Source organism: Schistocerca serialis, unplaced genomic scaffold (genome assembly GCF_023864345.2).
Source record: "Schistocerca serialis cubense isolate TAMUIC-IGC-003099 unplaced genomic scaffold, iqSchSeri2.2 HiC_scaffold_1362, whole genome shotgun sequence".
NCBI lineage: Eukaryota > Metazoa > Arthropoda > Insecta > Orthoptera > Acrididae > Schistocerca > Schistocerca serialis.
In genome coordinates, this window is record NW_026047583.1 from 45,783,401 (window position 1) to 45,800,420 (window position 17,020).

Consider the following 17,020-nt stretch of genomic DNA (forward strand, 5'->3'; position numbering starts at 1 on the left):
CACTTATTTGACCTTTTGGTGGCTCCTCTTGAAGAGATCTTATTTCTCAGCATTTAAAATTACATCATCTGCTGCTCTTTCGCATCTGAATTTCATCATGTCCAGTCTAGTTTTTTCATTCATTTAACCATCCATCTTCCATGACTCAAGATCCTAAATTATCATCCTTATTTCTTGAACAGTCTCATTTCTCTTTTTACATTTTCCAGATGAAGAAACTTTTGGTCCTCAAAGCTAAGATTAGTATCAGTTTTTTTATTTGTTTCTGCCTATGGCTGCTATATCTCTTTAGTTAGAATATTTTCTCTCTCTGTATTTGATTATAGTCTAAGTCTGAATATTTTTATAAGTACATTTATTGCTGTAGCAATGAGTAAAATAAATTGTATTGCACTGCCTGTAGCATGTAGCACCATTTTGACTGTTAGTCCTCTTGCTGTACAAAAAGTAGCTTTGATGATTACTTAATGCAAGTATTTTGTATGAGCTGTGGAATGGTTAGTATCTGTTTATATTTTTCTGATTAATTCAAGCTCATCAATGCACATCCTGTGTTAAGGAAATATTTGCACTGAATTTACTGTGTGTTAAATATAAGCAGTGGATCCATTGGGGTAGTCTGTTTGGTAGAAATATGTCAAGGTGAACAAAACAGGAGATGGTGAAGGAAGAGAGGGAAAAGATCAACATTTGCTTCTCATCAGCAATATAACTGGGTTGAAACATTCAGTGAAAATTATCTGTGACAGGAAGTTGTCAGAAATACATTTTTTGAAGAAACTTTATGTTTGTATAAGCATTTATTAAATTTAAAAATTGGATTTCATGTGTTAATACAAAAGGTAATGTTTTGCATTGCAGGCATGCTGAACCTGTCAAAGATGAAGAATCGGCCAATGATTCTTATTGGAGGATAACAGTATGTATAACTTAAACTTGAGATTCTTGAAAATAAAGCTAGTCAGTATTTCTTAACAGTACTGATTTAAATACATCTAAAAGATCGCTGTTACCTAAATGAAAGTTGACGAGCAAAGTCTTAGTGGACATTTGTATAAATTTGTCATAGGTGTTATTTACAAGAAGAGTAAATAGTTTCAATAGGAATGTGGTGAGACATTTAACAAATGTGATGACCACACATTAATAGGACCTTGTAACATTACCATTATGATATTAGTAAGCTTTTATGTAAATAACAGAAACCCTGTCTCTATGTTGCCACGTATAACCCTCTTACTAAAATTTAGTTTAGTTTCCAAATAAAATACACTGTGGACGGATAGTCCTGTTTATAGGAAAAGATAATCAATAGAGTTATCCTTCTTACAGGATTTACCGTGTGTTGCGTCTAATGGATAAGTAAATTGGACTATTCACTTCTTTTCCTAAGATCTTACCCAGTGGCTAGATAGAAACACAGTATGAATAATAATATACTGAAGCTAGGGCAACTCATTTCCAAGTTCATTTAGTGGTTTAAAACATGTACTTAATGGTCACCAACCTATCCTGGCAATGAAATAGTGAAGTATTGGAGAAGCAGAAATGTGAATTTTGCCTACTTTCTTGCTACTGTTTAGTTTGGCTCTTCGAATAAATTACCCCACTTAAACAATTTTGGGCTACATCTTTATACATTATGATTTAAAAAAAGAAAAAGCCCAGTAGATAACTTCAAGGAAGGTAAAAAAAATTAGCCGGGGATGGGGGGAACAACCTTTAGAAAAGCACTTTCCATAATCAAGAAACTTAAATACTTAGACACTAAAGCACACACTTTTTAACTGAACATTTCACTTAAAGAAAACCTCTTTCTTGGTGGAATTTACTTTCAAAAGCTGTTATTCTTTGAACTAATTCTGTATAGCCATCTAACAGGTTCTAGTAACTTGGCTTCACTCTGATTGAATTTTATGTAAGCAAACTATAACACTTTGCAATAGTTAAGAAAACATTTTTGTTATTTACACTAAAGCAATTTAAATGGTGCCTCTTTATATTAACTTGGCACTTCACTCTGATTGAATTTTATGTAAGCAAACTATAACACTTTGCAATAGTTAAGAAAACATTTTTATTATTTACACTAAAGCAATTTAAATGGTTCCTCTTTATATTAACTTGGCACTTCATAAGTCTGTAAAACAGGACACTCGGATCAATCAAACACCAGGAAGGAACCCTATACGGATGTATGATTAGGATGAAATGACAGGGTGAGCCAGTTTCCGTAAATTTCAAGAATGATTATTAAATCACAGTTTAAATTAATGGTTCATGCTGTACAAAGGTAAAAATAGAAAAAAATCTTATCTGGTGGCTATATGCTCGGGTTTGGCGAACAGTTATGACGGCTACACTACCCACACTATGGCCTGCAAGTTTCTTGCTGTATGGGCTCAATTTCTCTTCTTGGCTTCATTCAGTTTTACATACAGTAGCTCAACAACTCGCAGCTATGCTGTAAGCTGTTTGCAGTCTTCAACCAAGGCATTTTTATGGAAATTTGCAGGCAAAGCTTCGGCTCCACAAAGGAGTTACCTCAATCACTGCCGCCTACAGACTGTGTGACTTACTTCCCACACTTGCTCAAGGTAGCACGCCAATTCGCCTTTCGCACTTTTTCCACTCCCCACAGCTATTTTCGTTTCAAACAAAAGCACACTGGCTTTTACATAACACCTATTTCTTACATTGTTCCTAAGCATGACCATTTCTTAAATTGTCAAATTTACATCAACATGAACAATTTATACACACAAATATTTTTAAATACAAAATGTTATCAAAACATTATTTAGACCCTTGGTATCCTTTGTAGAGGACTTGGGCAGGTTTGTCCCATCCTAGTACACATTATTTTGTTACCTCCCTTCAGATATTCCATTTAGCTACATCTACAATAATTCCCAATGTTCTGCCTTTTGAGGTGTCCAGTGCGGGTTGTTTTTATTTTTTATTTGATATGCGTATTCCATAGATCCGTACATGCGAGTGATTCGCCTGAATGTAGAACATGTCAATACAATTGTACAAATACAATTAATGCTACAGAATAGTAATATAATTCAATGATATAGATATTACAAGCTGTCATTAAACTAGTATAGCAATTCTCAACATAACATTATAACTATAACATTAACACTATAACATTAACATAATATTGTATCATCCATCTAATAACTAAATACATCTATTATTAAGGGAGGGCATTACTTCTGGAAAAGAATTCATCTAACGAGTACAGTGGATGGTCGAGCAGGTATTTTTTTAACATACCTTTGAACAGCGTTTCATTTTCTATTGTACATTTAATATAATTAGGCAATGCATTAAAAGTCTTTATAGCCGCATACTTTACTCCCTTCTGTACAAGTGTTAAATTTTTTAGTTCAACATGTAGATCATCTTTACCTCTAGTATTGTAGTTATAGTATGAACAATTTGTTTCATACTGAGCATAGTCTTTATTAACTACATTCATCAGAGACTATATGTACTGACATGTTGTGGTCAGAATACCTAACTGTATAAAAAGTTTTCTACATGAGGTTCGTGGAGGAACCCCACACATGATTCTGACTGCTCTCTTCTGAGCATTTAAGATTTTTTTTGAGGCTGGTGAATTACCCCAGAATATTATTCCGTAACTCATTAATGAGTGAAAGTACCCAAAGTAAGACGATTTTAAAATGTTGATGTCCCCAAAATGAGTAATTATTCTTAGAGCAAAAGTTGCTGATGAAAGCCTTTTTAGAGTAAGGGACACATGCTGTTCCCAGTTGAGCCTACTGTCAATGTGAACCCCCAGGAATTTAGTGGATTGCACCTGTTCTAGTTCCTGGTTGTCATGAGCAATTACTATACTTTCTAGAGTTTTATTTTTGTGTGGAACTGTATAAAAATAGTTTTTTTAATATTAACTGAAAGAGAATTAATTGAAAACCAAGCTGTAACTTCTCTGAGTATATCATTAACATCAGTCTCCATATCAGCAGTAGACTGACCATCAACGACAATGCTTGTATCATCAGCAAACATTGTGAATTCACAATTTTTACTAATGGACAGGGGTAAATCATTAACATATATTAAAAACAGCAAGGGTCCAAGGACAGATCCCTGGGGAACTCCATGCTGAATTTTGCCCCATTCAGAATCCACTAGATTAGGAGATCCTTTGTTGCAGCCATGTAGAACCACCTTTTGTTTCCTGTCTTGAAGATATGATTTTAGCCAGTTACCTATAGGCCCTTTGATTCCGTAATGATAGACCTCCAAGAGTATCTTGTGGTTTACACAATCAAAGGCCTTGGAAATATCACAGAAGACACTAACTGGTGACTTCTTACTATTAATAGACTCCAAGACATCATTTGTGAGTGAATATATGGCACACTCTGTGGAAACCCCTTTTTGAAAACCAAACTGTCTGTGGTTAATAATATTAAGTTTATCAAGATGTGCCACAATCCTGTTATACACTGCCTTTTCAAGAACCTTTGAGAATGTTGTTAAGAGAGAGACAGGACGATAATTTTTTACATCTGTAGCATCGCCAGACTTGAAAAGAGGTCTCACAGTGGCATATTTCATTCTCTCTGGAACAACTCCCTCATAAAGAGACATGTTGCAAATGTGAGCAAGTACTACACTTACATCATTACTGCAGGCTTTCAACAGTTTATTAGAGATGTTATCTATACCTGAAGATCCTTTACTTTTCAATGAGTGAATTATTTTTTTTATTTCATTAACAGTTATGGGTGTTACATTTATATCATTAAAACATTGTGGGAGGTTAAGTTTCAGAATATCTAAAGCTTCTCTTAGGTCACCACTGAACCTATTTGAGAGGTGACACTTAGAAAGTGGTTGTTAAATGTGTCTGCTATCTGTTTACTATCAGTTATTTCCAAATCGTTAATTTTTAGGACAGCAGATTTTTCATTGTCAGATGGTGAAGTACCTGTTTCCCTCTTTATTACATTCCAAATTGTTCTGATTTTATTGTTTGAACAGTTAATTTTAGATTGCATGCACATACTTTTAGATTTTTTAATGACTTTAGTTAAGATTTTGCAGTATGTCCTATAATATTTCATCTGCAGGGGATTATTGGATTGTCTAGATATTATATACAGTTCCCTTTTTCTCTGGCATGATATTTTTATGCCCTTGGTGAGCCATGGTTTTTTGCTTGATTGCCTGTTCTGTAGTCTACAGACCTTTTTTGGAAAGACATTTTCAAATATATCTGATAATTCATCAGTAAATAAATTATATTTTGTATTAACATCATTTGCAAGATAAACATACCTCCAGTCAGTCTCCCGAATGCATAATTTGAATTTTTGGATATTTTCCTCATTCATGTTTCTAATGGTTTTCCACTGTGCACTAGCTTTGTTCTGATTTGTATTAAAGTTGTCAATTGTGAGTATTTGCCCATCATGATCAGAGAGTCCATTTATGACTTTTTCAACTTTGATGTGATTAGTTTTACTCATATCTACAAAGATATTGTCTATTAGAGTGCTGGAAGTGGCAGTAGTTCTTGTGGGAAAACTGACAGTGGAGACAAGGTTGTAGGTATGCATTAAGTTTGCAAACTCTGTCTTAGAAGATGAGCTTCCTAGGAAATCTATATTAAAATCTCCAGTCACTATAATGTCCCTATTTTTTCTTGTGAGATACAATAGCACAGAATCTAATTGTTTCATGAATACTTTAAAATTACCAGATGGAGCCCTGTATACTGCTACGATTACCAGTTTCTTGTTACCTTCTACTATTTCTGTGACACATGCCTCAAAGTCTTTCTCTACACAATATTTCTCTACATCTATTGTATCAAAGGACAGGCTGTTTTTCACATAAATAACTGCCCCACCTTTGCACATATGCTTTCTACAAAATGAGGTAGCTAAACCATAATTTGGTATATTGAGCATTTCAATGCCAAAAGTGATATGGTGTTCTGTCAGACAGAGAATATGAGCACAATTTGCGCCTGTTGGTTCATCAATATTTACAATAAATTGGTCTAACTTACAGAGCAGGCTTTGAATATTTTGGTGAAAAATTTTGAGCTCATTTTTAATTACATGATTAGTTGTGGTGTTACCATTGCTAGGACTGAGTTTTATTACTTTTGATATACCAGTATTACAGGAACAGTTTTCTGCAGGGAAGAGGGAGCTGTTGTGCTGGTAACACCCACATTTGTTGTTATTAACTATATTACTTACATTCTGATTGGAACCTTCCCCCTTCTGCCCCAGTACCATAAAAAATCCCCATTTGCAGCTGAGGACTTTCTTGATCTCAGGCACATCCTATGTGGAGCAGCTGCAGTCACTACTGTGCTCCTTTTTGCCATAGAGGGTGGATCTCCTGTTGGTGAGGTTTCTACACTGTCGGCTTGTACACTTGATCCTGTGGGGGTTGGTGTTGCTGTTTCTGCTATTGATGACTGTTCTTCCTCCTTAAATGCTGCTGCTTCACAAGTTGGCAGTGGACTAACGTTTCCCACTTGAGTTGTAACTGCTGGTGCTGTCTTGCTTTTGTATAAAAGACCTGTTTGTGTTGATTCACATACAGGTGCTGCTGCATATGAAGTCTTCCCTTCAGCTGTTCCATTAGGTTTGAAGGAGTATTTTGACGACACTGTATGTATTTCTTCCAATGGTACAGTTTCAATGGGCACAGGTGCTTTTAGAATGATTGGAGGAGTGGTGTTTTCAAATAGTTTGAATGTTTCTGCTAATAATGCTTTAGCGAGTACACATTTTCCTAGCCAGTTCCTGTCCATTCCATGCCGAGTAAAATGGTTTCTCTCTTCGGAATTACTGTCCAAAAACTTCACGTCCTTGAATGCTTTGCATACCTTTTGAAACATTCTGTTTGTGAATTTGATTTCATTATTTACACATGAACTGTTTATTAGGTCATGTCTATATGGGATGCTAACGATGATTGTTTTTCTTGGCGAGATTCTTTCCAGTGCATTTCGCAATGCTGTGATTGCATTTTTCGACTCATTTTTATAAACATCGTTAGCTCCAGCAATAATTACACAAACATCGTTTGGTTGAGGGCTTAAATCTTTAATTATTTGCTGGAAAGGAGCCCCGGGTTTTACTGTGGCAGTAACGGAAAATTTAGATTGCATATTCGTAAGAATAGTGGCTAAATCTCGTCCATGGCTGTCTGCAAAGATATAAACTTTTGGTTTTGTCTCGTCTTCTCTCAATAATTTCATTTGTCGGTGTTTCTCTTGTGCAATGGGCGCAAACGAGTTTTTCGTAACTATAGCAGATATTGGAGCACTTTGAATTTCAGTAACGGTTTCTTTGAGAGTGTTGTAGTTTTCACTTTGTACATTTTTCACAAAAGGATTAAAATCGACATTCAAAGAATTAATTAACGATTCGATGTCATTCATATATTTTTTAGCTATTGCGAGTTCTTCTTTCAGCACATCAGAGATGAGTTCTTCAGTACCAGCATTATACATCTTGACTGCACTTTTTCGACCACTGCACTTAACAAAGCCACATACACAATTCGGATTTATCACTTTTCTGTTGTTCATACACGATAGATGGATCCATATATGTGGAAAAGAGCACAAACAAATACCGCTATGAATACTGTTTTGGCAGACTATGCACTTTAAACTAAATGTAATACGATTTTCTACGGCACGATTTACTACTGCTTGCATACTCGACGCCACTTCCTGGGTGTATTGTATCGAGTTAGCTTTTTCAAATTTCCATGTGGGTTTATCAATGTATTTTGTAACTGATATTTCAGCACCAATGATAACTTTTGTGAGCCAATGTACACTCCTTGAAAAATGTTTCAGTACTACTATTGAGTGATTCAGTGGTAATTTGTTCTCATCAGTGGAAAAGATGGATGGGTAAGGTTTTGTATCAGTTTCCATCTGCCTGCCCAAAACGTTTTAAATTCCTTGGCATCAAACTTAGATAATTTCTTGTGTGTTGATCCATTCGAACAATGGTTCTCTATTTTTGTCTCTATTTATGTATCTCCGGGTTGTGTTTTGGAATTAAAATCTTAAACATATACGTGCTGTCTAGTTGCTGTGTGTAAGACTAGTGTCAGACACTTTCCGTTAGGTGATTTGTGGACTGATGTAATAACCAGGCCTTTGAGTTTTATTCTAATTACTTCTACATCACTAATTTTCTGACAGCTTAAGCCAGCATAATCCAAGAGCTGTTTCTTTTTTCATTTATTGTGGTAGCACCTAACAATTGAGAGGAGTATTGATATTGCTTTATATTGCGTAATCTTGCATGTAGCTTCTGAATTATCACCTAAATGCATTTCCTATAGAGCTATAATACTGACGGCATGCTCATCATCTAATTTGCTTTGGTAACTGCATTTGTCACTTGTTAATCCTACGTTAATTTGCATAATATGGACACATTGCCTGATAATTTTTGACTGTAAGCTCTGAGAAGTGCTGGACCATCTTTTGTGTAGAGTTTTTGCTGTATGCTCCTGCAGTCACACTGCCTTGGTGGACCATCTCGGGGGTTGTCTACATGCCACACAACAGTCTTTTTGGTGTCCCGTGTGAATGATTCACTGGTAAATATCCTGTCCCATACACTTTTGTTTGTAGACAATACTTCTGTGTTAGCTGAAAATAGAGCCAGGAAGCAGTAGTCTCAGTACCTCAGAGAATTAGTTTCAGGTAAAGTATATGGATCTAACATATCTAAAATGCACATGGTTTAGTTTGGAAACCACACAAACACCCAAATGTACACACCCGCAGTAGCTGCACGGGGTGGGGTGGGGGGGTTGGGGGGGGGGGGGGTGGGGGGGTGGGGGGGGAGGGGGGGGGCAGAGTGATTGGAGAAGACAGTACATTGTCTGAATGGGAAAAGATTGGTGGGTACAGAAGAGAGAAGGGAAAAGGTGAAGTGATACAGTGGGAAACAAATTAGCAGAGGTTTAGGTCAGGTGGATGGCACTAGATGTGCTGGAGAGACAATTTCCACCTGCGTAGGTCAGAGAAACTTGCACTGGAAGGGAATATCCAAATGGTATGTCTAGTGAAGCAGTTGTTGAAGTGGTGTACAGCCTCTTGGCAACTGCAATGTCAAGTCTGTGGTTTGCCACAGTTTGGTGCTGGACATTACTGCGAGTGAACAGTTGGTTACTTGTCATCCCTACATGGAAAATTGTATGGTAATTGCAGCATAGCTGATTTTTAACAGGTTGCTTTTGCACATGATCGTGCCTTTTATATGGTGGGAGATTCCTGCGACTGGACTGCTGTAGGAGGTGGTGGGTGGATCTGTGGGACAGGTCTTGCACCTGGGTCACTCACAGGATTAGGGGCGGACAAGGATGTTCTCTAGATTGTGTGGGCAGTGGAACATTACTTTGCAGGAATAGGGTAGTATCTTGAGTACAGTATACCCCATCTGAGATAGCCAAAGCCCCAGTGAAGGATGTGGTTGAGCTTTTCAAGGCCTGGGTGATTAGATGAGTGCTGACCATTGTCTGGTTAGCAGGGTTACAGGTGTGAAATGAGGAGATGGCACGGGAGATCTATTTATGAATGAGACGGATAGGATACTGTGGCTCTGGTAGTGCTATTGCCATATTTAGACAACTCCTGCTTTCCACTGGGGATAGGGAGTCCACGTGTGACAAGGCTGCATGGAAGAGCCTTTTTGACATGGAATGGGTGACGGCTGTCAAAGTGGAGGGAGGTACTGTTGGTGGTTGGTCCACTTGACATGTATTTATGGATATCGATGTCTAGTGATATGGCGCATTGAGTTGAGAATAATCAGGTTAAGATGATTTGGGAGTAGGTTTTTAGGTTATGGAAGAAGCAGTCTATACCATGAGTCCAGATCATGAAAATGTCTCAATTACTCTGAATCAGACAATGGGTTTTAGGTGTTGACAGGATAGGAAGGACTTCTCCTGATGGCCAATATAAAAGCTGGTATAGGATGGCACCATGCGAGTACCCATGGCAGTACTACAGATTTGTTTATACAGGGATAATCACTTAAAACCTGCACCACAAACATTGCAGAAATGGAAAGTGCTATTGACGTGTGGTTTTCACAGAATGGATTGGTAGTTGGGGGCTTATGCTAGTAACCAACCAACAGGTTGTAGTGTTATTAGAAAGTGCATTTTTTGTGCAAACATAAACTTTTTTAAATGAAACTATGCCTATCGGTATTAACTAAAAGTAGGGTAAATTAGTCTATCAGCGGTGTTTGTTGCAGGAGTCTAGTGTGAGCCATTCATGAGATATCATATTTTGAAAAGGTCCCACGCCAACACTTGTACATTAGCTGTAAAGTTCCCACACCAACACTTGTACATTAGCTGCGGTAGCACAAACCAAAGAACAGTCCAAGTCCATACACTAGTTATGTGGATTGTGACCAGTAGTGAGACAATTGACCATCACAGGCTGTGTTCAAAATGACCACTGGCAGCACCAGTATATGCTCCCATTCTGGTATGGAAAGACTGCTGCACACATACCAGTATTTCAGCAGGGACAATCTGACAGGCTGCAGTAATACATCATTGCATATCATCAGATGTAGTTGGTATGCCCTTGTAGACAGTCTTTCAGCTTTCCCCATAGAAAAAAAGGCTCCAGGCATGAAATTTGGCGAATGGATCAACCAAGATACAGGTCCTCTGCATCCAATCTAATGATTTGTAAACAGTTTGTGAAGCCATGTTGTACATCGTGCACTGTGGGTTGTACAGCCATCGTATTGGTACCACAAGTTGCTCCTAGTCTGCAGAGGAATCTCTTCTAGCATCCGTGGAAGATGATTTGTTAGGAGGCTGTGATACTTGTGCGCATTCAGTGTTCTTTCTAAGAAAAACGGGCCTATGAGCTGATGGTTCACTGCCTCACACCACACATTTACACTCCAAGGATGCTGAGATTCCACCTGCCACAGCCAAAGACAATTGTTAACAGACCAATTGTGCTTATTTCAGCACTTTACGAGGCCACGATTGTTAAAATTTCCTTCACCGCTAAACAAGATACATGATACATCTGGAGTATCCTGTCTTAATGCCCATGTATGGAAGTTAACACAATTCTCTTGATCAATTCCATGCAGCTCTTTATAGAAAGGGATACACCTACATCAATGGAGAATGCATAGGACACTTGCCCGATTAATGCCATTTCCACATGCGATTGTGCAAGAGGTAACATGTGGATCAACTACTTGTTTCATCTGTTATGTTGCTAAGAGTTAGGCTATGACTTCCACATAACTGGTTGAAGAGGTTGCCTAGCAACTACCCACACACACAAACACACTGTAAGCAAACAACATCATACCTAGCAACTACCCACACACACACACAAACACACTGTAAGCAAACAACATCATACCTAGCAACTACCCAGATTGAGTGGCACAAACTAGTATTGGTGTGGAAACTTTTAAAAATACTGTATCTCATTGACAACCTGTACTAGAATCCTGCAACAAACCCCACTGACATTCTGATTTACCATATTTTTAGTTTGTTAATGTCAGTAAGCACAGTTTCATTTAAAAAGTGTACATCTGCACAAGAAAGGATTTTTACAATCTGTTGATTGGGTAACAGTAATGAGTCCCTGTCTACCAATCCATTCAGTCAAAGCCGCAAATCAATAGCACTTCATACTTGTGGTGCGAGCTTTAGGCATTTCACCCTGTGACTTGGTCTTCGAAAGTGAAATAATTGTGAGTCAGGATGTGTTTGGGGAAGGGGATTTGGAAAGAGTTGGTGGGTTTGGTATCAGGAGGATGTTTGGAAAGTGAGGCCATGGGCATGGGGGATGTTGTAAAATGATGTTGCATCCATAGTAACCAGCAAGGAGTCATGTGGTAGCAAAACAGGAACTGCAGAAAGGCGGTGAAGGAAGTAAGCATTGTCTTCACTGTAGGATGGGAGGTTACAGACAATGGTTTGCATGTGATCTTCAGTGGGAGGATTGTACCCAGCCACAGTTGGGCAAGTGGAGAGACCTGTGTAGTTGGGTTGGCGAATAGGTAAAAAGGAAGGAGTGGTGTGAGGGAGGAGATAGATCCAGGAGTCAGGTTATGGGATGGACTTAAGGTCTTGGAGAGCTGCTGGAGTCTTGTTGGAATTCACGGATGTGATCATGGTTGTAAGGTTTGTATGCAGAGGTGTTAGAAAGTTGGTGAAGACTCTCAGCCACATAGTCACTATGATTCATGAACACTGTGATGAAGCTTTTATCTGTAGGAAAGATGATAAGGCACGGATTGATTTTAAGGATATGGGTAGCTGTGTGTTAGATAGGAGTGATGTTGGTCTCACTAGGGAGGATTTAGGAAAGGAAAGTAAGGCCGGGTTAGAAGTGATGAATTCCTGAAAGATAACCAAGAGATGACTGGCTGGAATGGGAGGTTCAGGGTGGGAGGGAGGCTGGAACTGTTTTAAGCAAGGTTCTATGTGAGGTTTTTGTTGGCTGTTATTAGTGGGATGCATCATCATCATCATTTAAGACTGATTATGCCTTTCCGCATTCAGTCTGGAGCATAGTCTTGATCTATTTCAACAGTTTTTATACCCCTTCCCTTCCAACACACACACACTAGCCACCAAGGAAGAGCCTACAGCTTTGATTCAACCCCCCCCCCCCCCCCCCCCCCCCGCCTCTTCCAGTCATACCCTCATACCTCCATAACGCACATTGAAGAAATTTCAGCTGCAGAGATTAGGTAAGGAAAGAAGGTCCTTTGCAAGTCCAGCACACTTGAATTTAGGTTTTGGGCTAAAGGTGAGGCCTTTAGAAAGTACCAAGACGTCTGCAGGGCTAAGAGTTGTGGCAGAAAGGTTGACAACAGTTTTACAGGATTGGTGCTTAGGATGCATATATCTCATGGAGGATGGAGGAATTCGTTGCGATTGTGGAAGATGGAGTATCGAACAAAGCATAGTTAGGGAGGTATGAGGGTACGACTGGGGGGGGTGGGGGGGGGGGGAGGGGGTTGAATCAAAGCTGTAGGCTCTTCCTTGGTGGCTAGTGTGTGTGTGTGTGTGTGTGTGTGTGTGTGTGTGTGTGTGTTGGAAGGGAAGGGGTATAAAAACTGTAGAAATAGATCAAGACTTCACGACAACTAGCAGGTTTAAACGGGTGGGTGTTGTAATAGATATGTAGAGGTGGAGGTGATGAGGCTTGCACAGGATAGATTAGTATTGAGAGCTGCAGCAATCCAATCTTCAGACTACCACAGCAACAACAAAAAGGTCATAAGATGGAAACAATTTTGCATCGTAGTATCTCCCTGTTTCCACTCCATGTAGTTTTCACTTGTGGTAATGTGGCGTGTGTACAGAGATTTATCGGGTGTTGTTATTTTTATTGTACTGTATTAACAGGATTTATCAAGAGTGGTGATAACATCAATTTGTGACAATAAATCTTTGTCATGTGCAATCTATAATACTGTTGTTCCATTTGTAATAAACAACTTCTTTGATGCTGTTTTCCCAAATAAGCCTAAATTTTACTGTTATTCACATGGACAGAGGCAGAGTAAGACATGGGAGATAACTTCAGCTGATCTTCGAAGATCAATTTCTTGAGACAGAGACAGTGTCATTATTATTATTGTTATTCTTTACTTCCTCAGACGTTAAGTCTGGTTAAAAATGGAAAGTGACGTGGACCTTGATAAAGCGTCACTTCCTTTCAACTGTATGGTATGTGTTATATTGCATTTAGGAACTTTCGGGTAATTGAACATGTGTCAATAATTACTGATTTCTGTAGTTGTATATATATGTTTGGATGTAGCTGTATTGCGTTGATGTACTGGTGGATATTGTGTGGTATGACTCCTGTAGTTGATAGTATAATTGGTATAATGTCAACTTTATCCTGATGCCACATGTCTTTGACTTCCTCAGCCAGTTGGATGTATTTTTCAATTTTTTCTCCTATTTTCTTTTGTATATTTGTTGTATTGGGTATGGATATTTCGATTAGTTGTGTTAATTTCTTCTTTTTATTGGTGAGTATGATGTCAGGTTTGTTATGTGGCGTTGTTTTATCTGTTATAATGGTTCTGTTCCAGTATAATTTGTATTCATCATTCTACAGTACATTTTGTGGTGTATACTTGTATGTAGGAACATGTTGTTTTAAAAGTTTATGTTGTAAGGCAAGCCGTTGATGTATTATTTTTGCGACATTGTCATGTCTTCTGGGGTATTCTGTGTTTGCTAGTATTGTACATCTGCTTGTGATGTGATCTACTGTTTCTATTTGTTGTTTACAAAGTCTGCATTTATCCGTTGTGGTATTGGGATCTTTAATAATATGCTTGCTGTAATACCTGGTGTTTATTGTTTGATCCTGTATTGCAATCATGAATCCTTCTGTCTCACTGTATATATTGCCTTTTCTTAGCCATGTGTTGGATGCGTCTTGATCGATGTGTGGCTGTGTTAGATGATACGGGTGCTTGCCATGAAGTGTTTTCTTTTTCCAATTTACTTTCTTCGTATCTGTTGATGTTATGTGATCTAAAGGGTTGTAGAAGTGGTTATGAAGTTGCAGTGGTGTAGCCGATGTATTTATATGAGTGATTGCTTTGTGTATTTTGCTAGTTTCTGCTCATTCTAGAAAGAATTTTCTTAAATTGTCTACCTGTCCATAATGTAGTTTTTTTCTGTCGATAAATCCCCTTCCTGCTTTCTTTCTGCTTAATGTGAATCTTTCTGTTGCTGAATGTATGTGATGTATTCTATATTTGTGGCATTGTGATCGTGTAAGTGTATTGAGTGCTTCTAGGTCTGTGTTACTCCATTTCACTACTCCAAATGAGTAGGTCAATATTGGTATGGCATAAGTATTTATAGCTTTTGTCTTGTTTCTTGCTGTCAATTCTGTTTTCAGTATTTCTGTTAGTCTTTGTCTATATTTTTCTTTTAGTTCTTCTTATTATTGTTATTGTTATTATTATTATTATTATTATTATTATTATTATTATTATATTGAATTATTGTTAATTAATACCCCCTTAAGGAGAGCACCATCAATTTTCAAGGCTTTTTTTCTGTCTATTTCATTTGTCTTTCAAAAACTTCTCATATATTCATTGTGATTCCTCTTCCTCTCTTCTGTACCGTTCTTCCCCATTTTCTTCTCTTTCAATATCTGCTGAAATTTCTGTTTTCCAGTTTTTTACTCTGTATTTTTTCCTGTCTGTGATGTCTTCTGTGGAGATGTTTTGTTTCTTGAGGTCCTCCATGGTTTCCTATACCCAGTTGGTTTTCACTTTATTAGTCATAACTATATAAAAAATATTCTTGGTAAGTCTGTTTTTGTGCATAATTTGTATGTGTCTCTAGAACCTTGTCCTTCTTTACCTGGTGCTGTTTTTAATCCTCTGTTTGTATTTGTACAGTTCTTTTGTCAATATGTTTATCCAGATCCCCTCTCTCTGAACTGGCCTGTAGATCTTTCCTTCTGTTTTTCCATCTCTTTGATTTTTGTTTTTCCCTTCATGGCTGTTGTTCTGAGGTGTACAAGGCCTGTGGTAACTACTGTACTACAGTGTCTTAATTTGGCATTGATGGAAAAACTTCTTTTGTTATAATTGTTCCATATAAGTCTGAATACCTTATGTAGTTTTGTGATTCTTTTTTCATTGGATGTTGAGTTCAGTCTTATTTTCTGTGTAATCTCTTCCAGGCACTGGAAACTTTCTTCATGTGATATCTTCCCATACTTTGTTACCAGTGGGTGTCTGTCTCTTTACATTGTGTCAATGTACAAGTTTTTTTCATTTGAGATTTGTAGTCCCGTTTTGATTGAGATTTGATAAAGAGTTTGTAGAGCTTTTTTGTCTTCTTTTCTGTTATTTGTTATGATGGCTATATCATCAGCAAAGGCCAGACATTTTATCTACATGTGCATATATATTTCGAAAGTCATGGTGTGGTGTGTGACATGATCTGACTACACGTAGAGTGCAGTCTTTGTTTGGCACGGCACTTGGAGGGCGACAGTTCAGTCTTCACCCATCTGTCTCTTTTGTCCCATGTCCTGATTATTTTCTCCAAAACTGAGTTAAATAGAGTGGGTGATGGCCATCCTCATGCCTCACTCCTGTCTTTACTTTGAACGGTTCATAGATCTCTCCCATGAACTTCACTTTCAATATTGCATTTTTCATGTTTCTTGTCATATTAACATCAAAGATAATGATAATGTGCAAGAATAATGTAAGGCTAGCATCTTTTTAGTCACATGTTTCTGCTGATACAGCTTATATTGTACACCTGGAAACACAATGTCAATTTTGTTCTGATGACAACACATGTCACCTGGGAATAGTAGATGTACTGGCAATGGTTTCAGTGTCATCCGCCAACAGATAGTGTAATGGCATAGCTATCAGAGTGCTATATGTGTCTACCCTTTAATAGGAAATGCTCACAGCCAGTGTGATGCAGACATGTGAAGCAAGCAGGCAACCATGCCAGGAAGGCACACTCGTGATTCTTATAGCCAACGAGTGAGTTTAAAAAGGGGTCAAATTGTGGGCTTCCGAGTGGCAGGATGGTCCTTTCGGGGGAATTGCCACACAAGTTGGATGTGCTGCGTCAGTTATGCAACATTGCTAGTATCAGTAGTCACGTGAACATTCTCACACACGTAGTCGAGGTTCTGGACATCCACACAGCACAGATGCTCACTAGGATTGTTGTACTGAAAGGGCAGCAGTTGCAGATCGTACGGCTACCACAGCACAGATAAAAGGTCTTGTGAGGCCCAGATGTGTCAACACAAACTGTTGCGAAGCAGTTATTGCCAGTTGCGTTACGGACGTGCACACATCTATCCCGTCTTCCAATCGTGCCTCAGCACTGACATGCATGGCTCGAGTGGTGCCATCAGAGGATCTCTTTGAGGATGGCATGGCACGCC

General features: G+C 38.2%; 1 protein-coding gene across 8 annotated transcripts in view; it reads left to right on the forward strand.

The window, feature by feature from the left end:
* LOC126440335 (molybdenum cofactor biosynthesis protein 1-like) overlaps positions 1 to 17,020 on the forward strand; it is a 370,799-nt gene that overhangs the window by 193,854 nt on the left and 159,925 nt on the right. For 7 of the 8 annotated variants that reach the window (XM_050090622.1, XM_050090623.1, XM_050090621.1 and 4 more), the window contains one exon: positions 862 to 919. The exons of the other annotated variant lie outside the window; for it this stretch is intronic. In XM_050090622.1, the coding sequence (XP_049946579.1) occupies positions 862 to 917 (56 nt within the window). In that variant the 3' untranslated portion in view covers positions 918 to 919. The remainder of the gene's footprint in view (positions 1 to 861; positions 920 to 17,020) is intronic. 8 annotated transcript variants of the gene reach the window in all.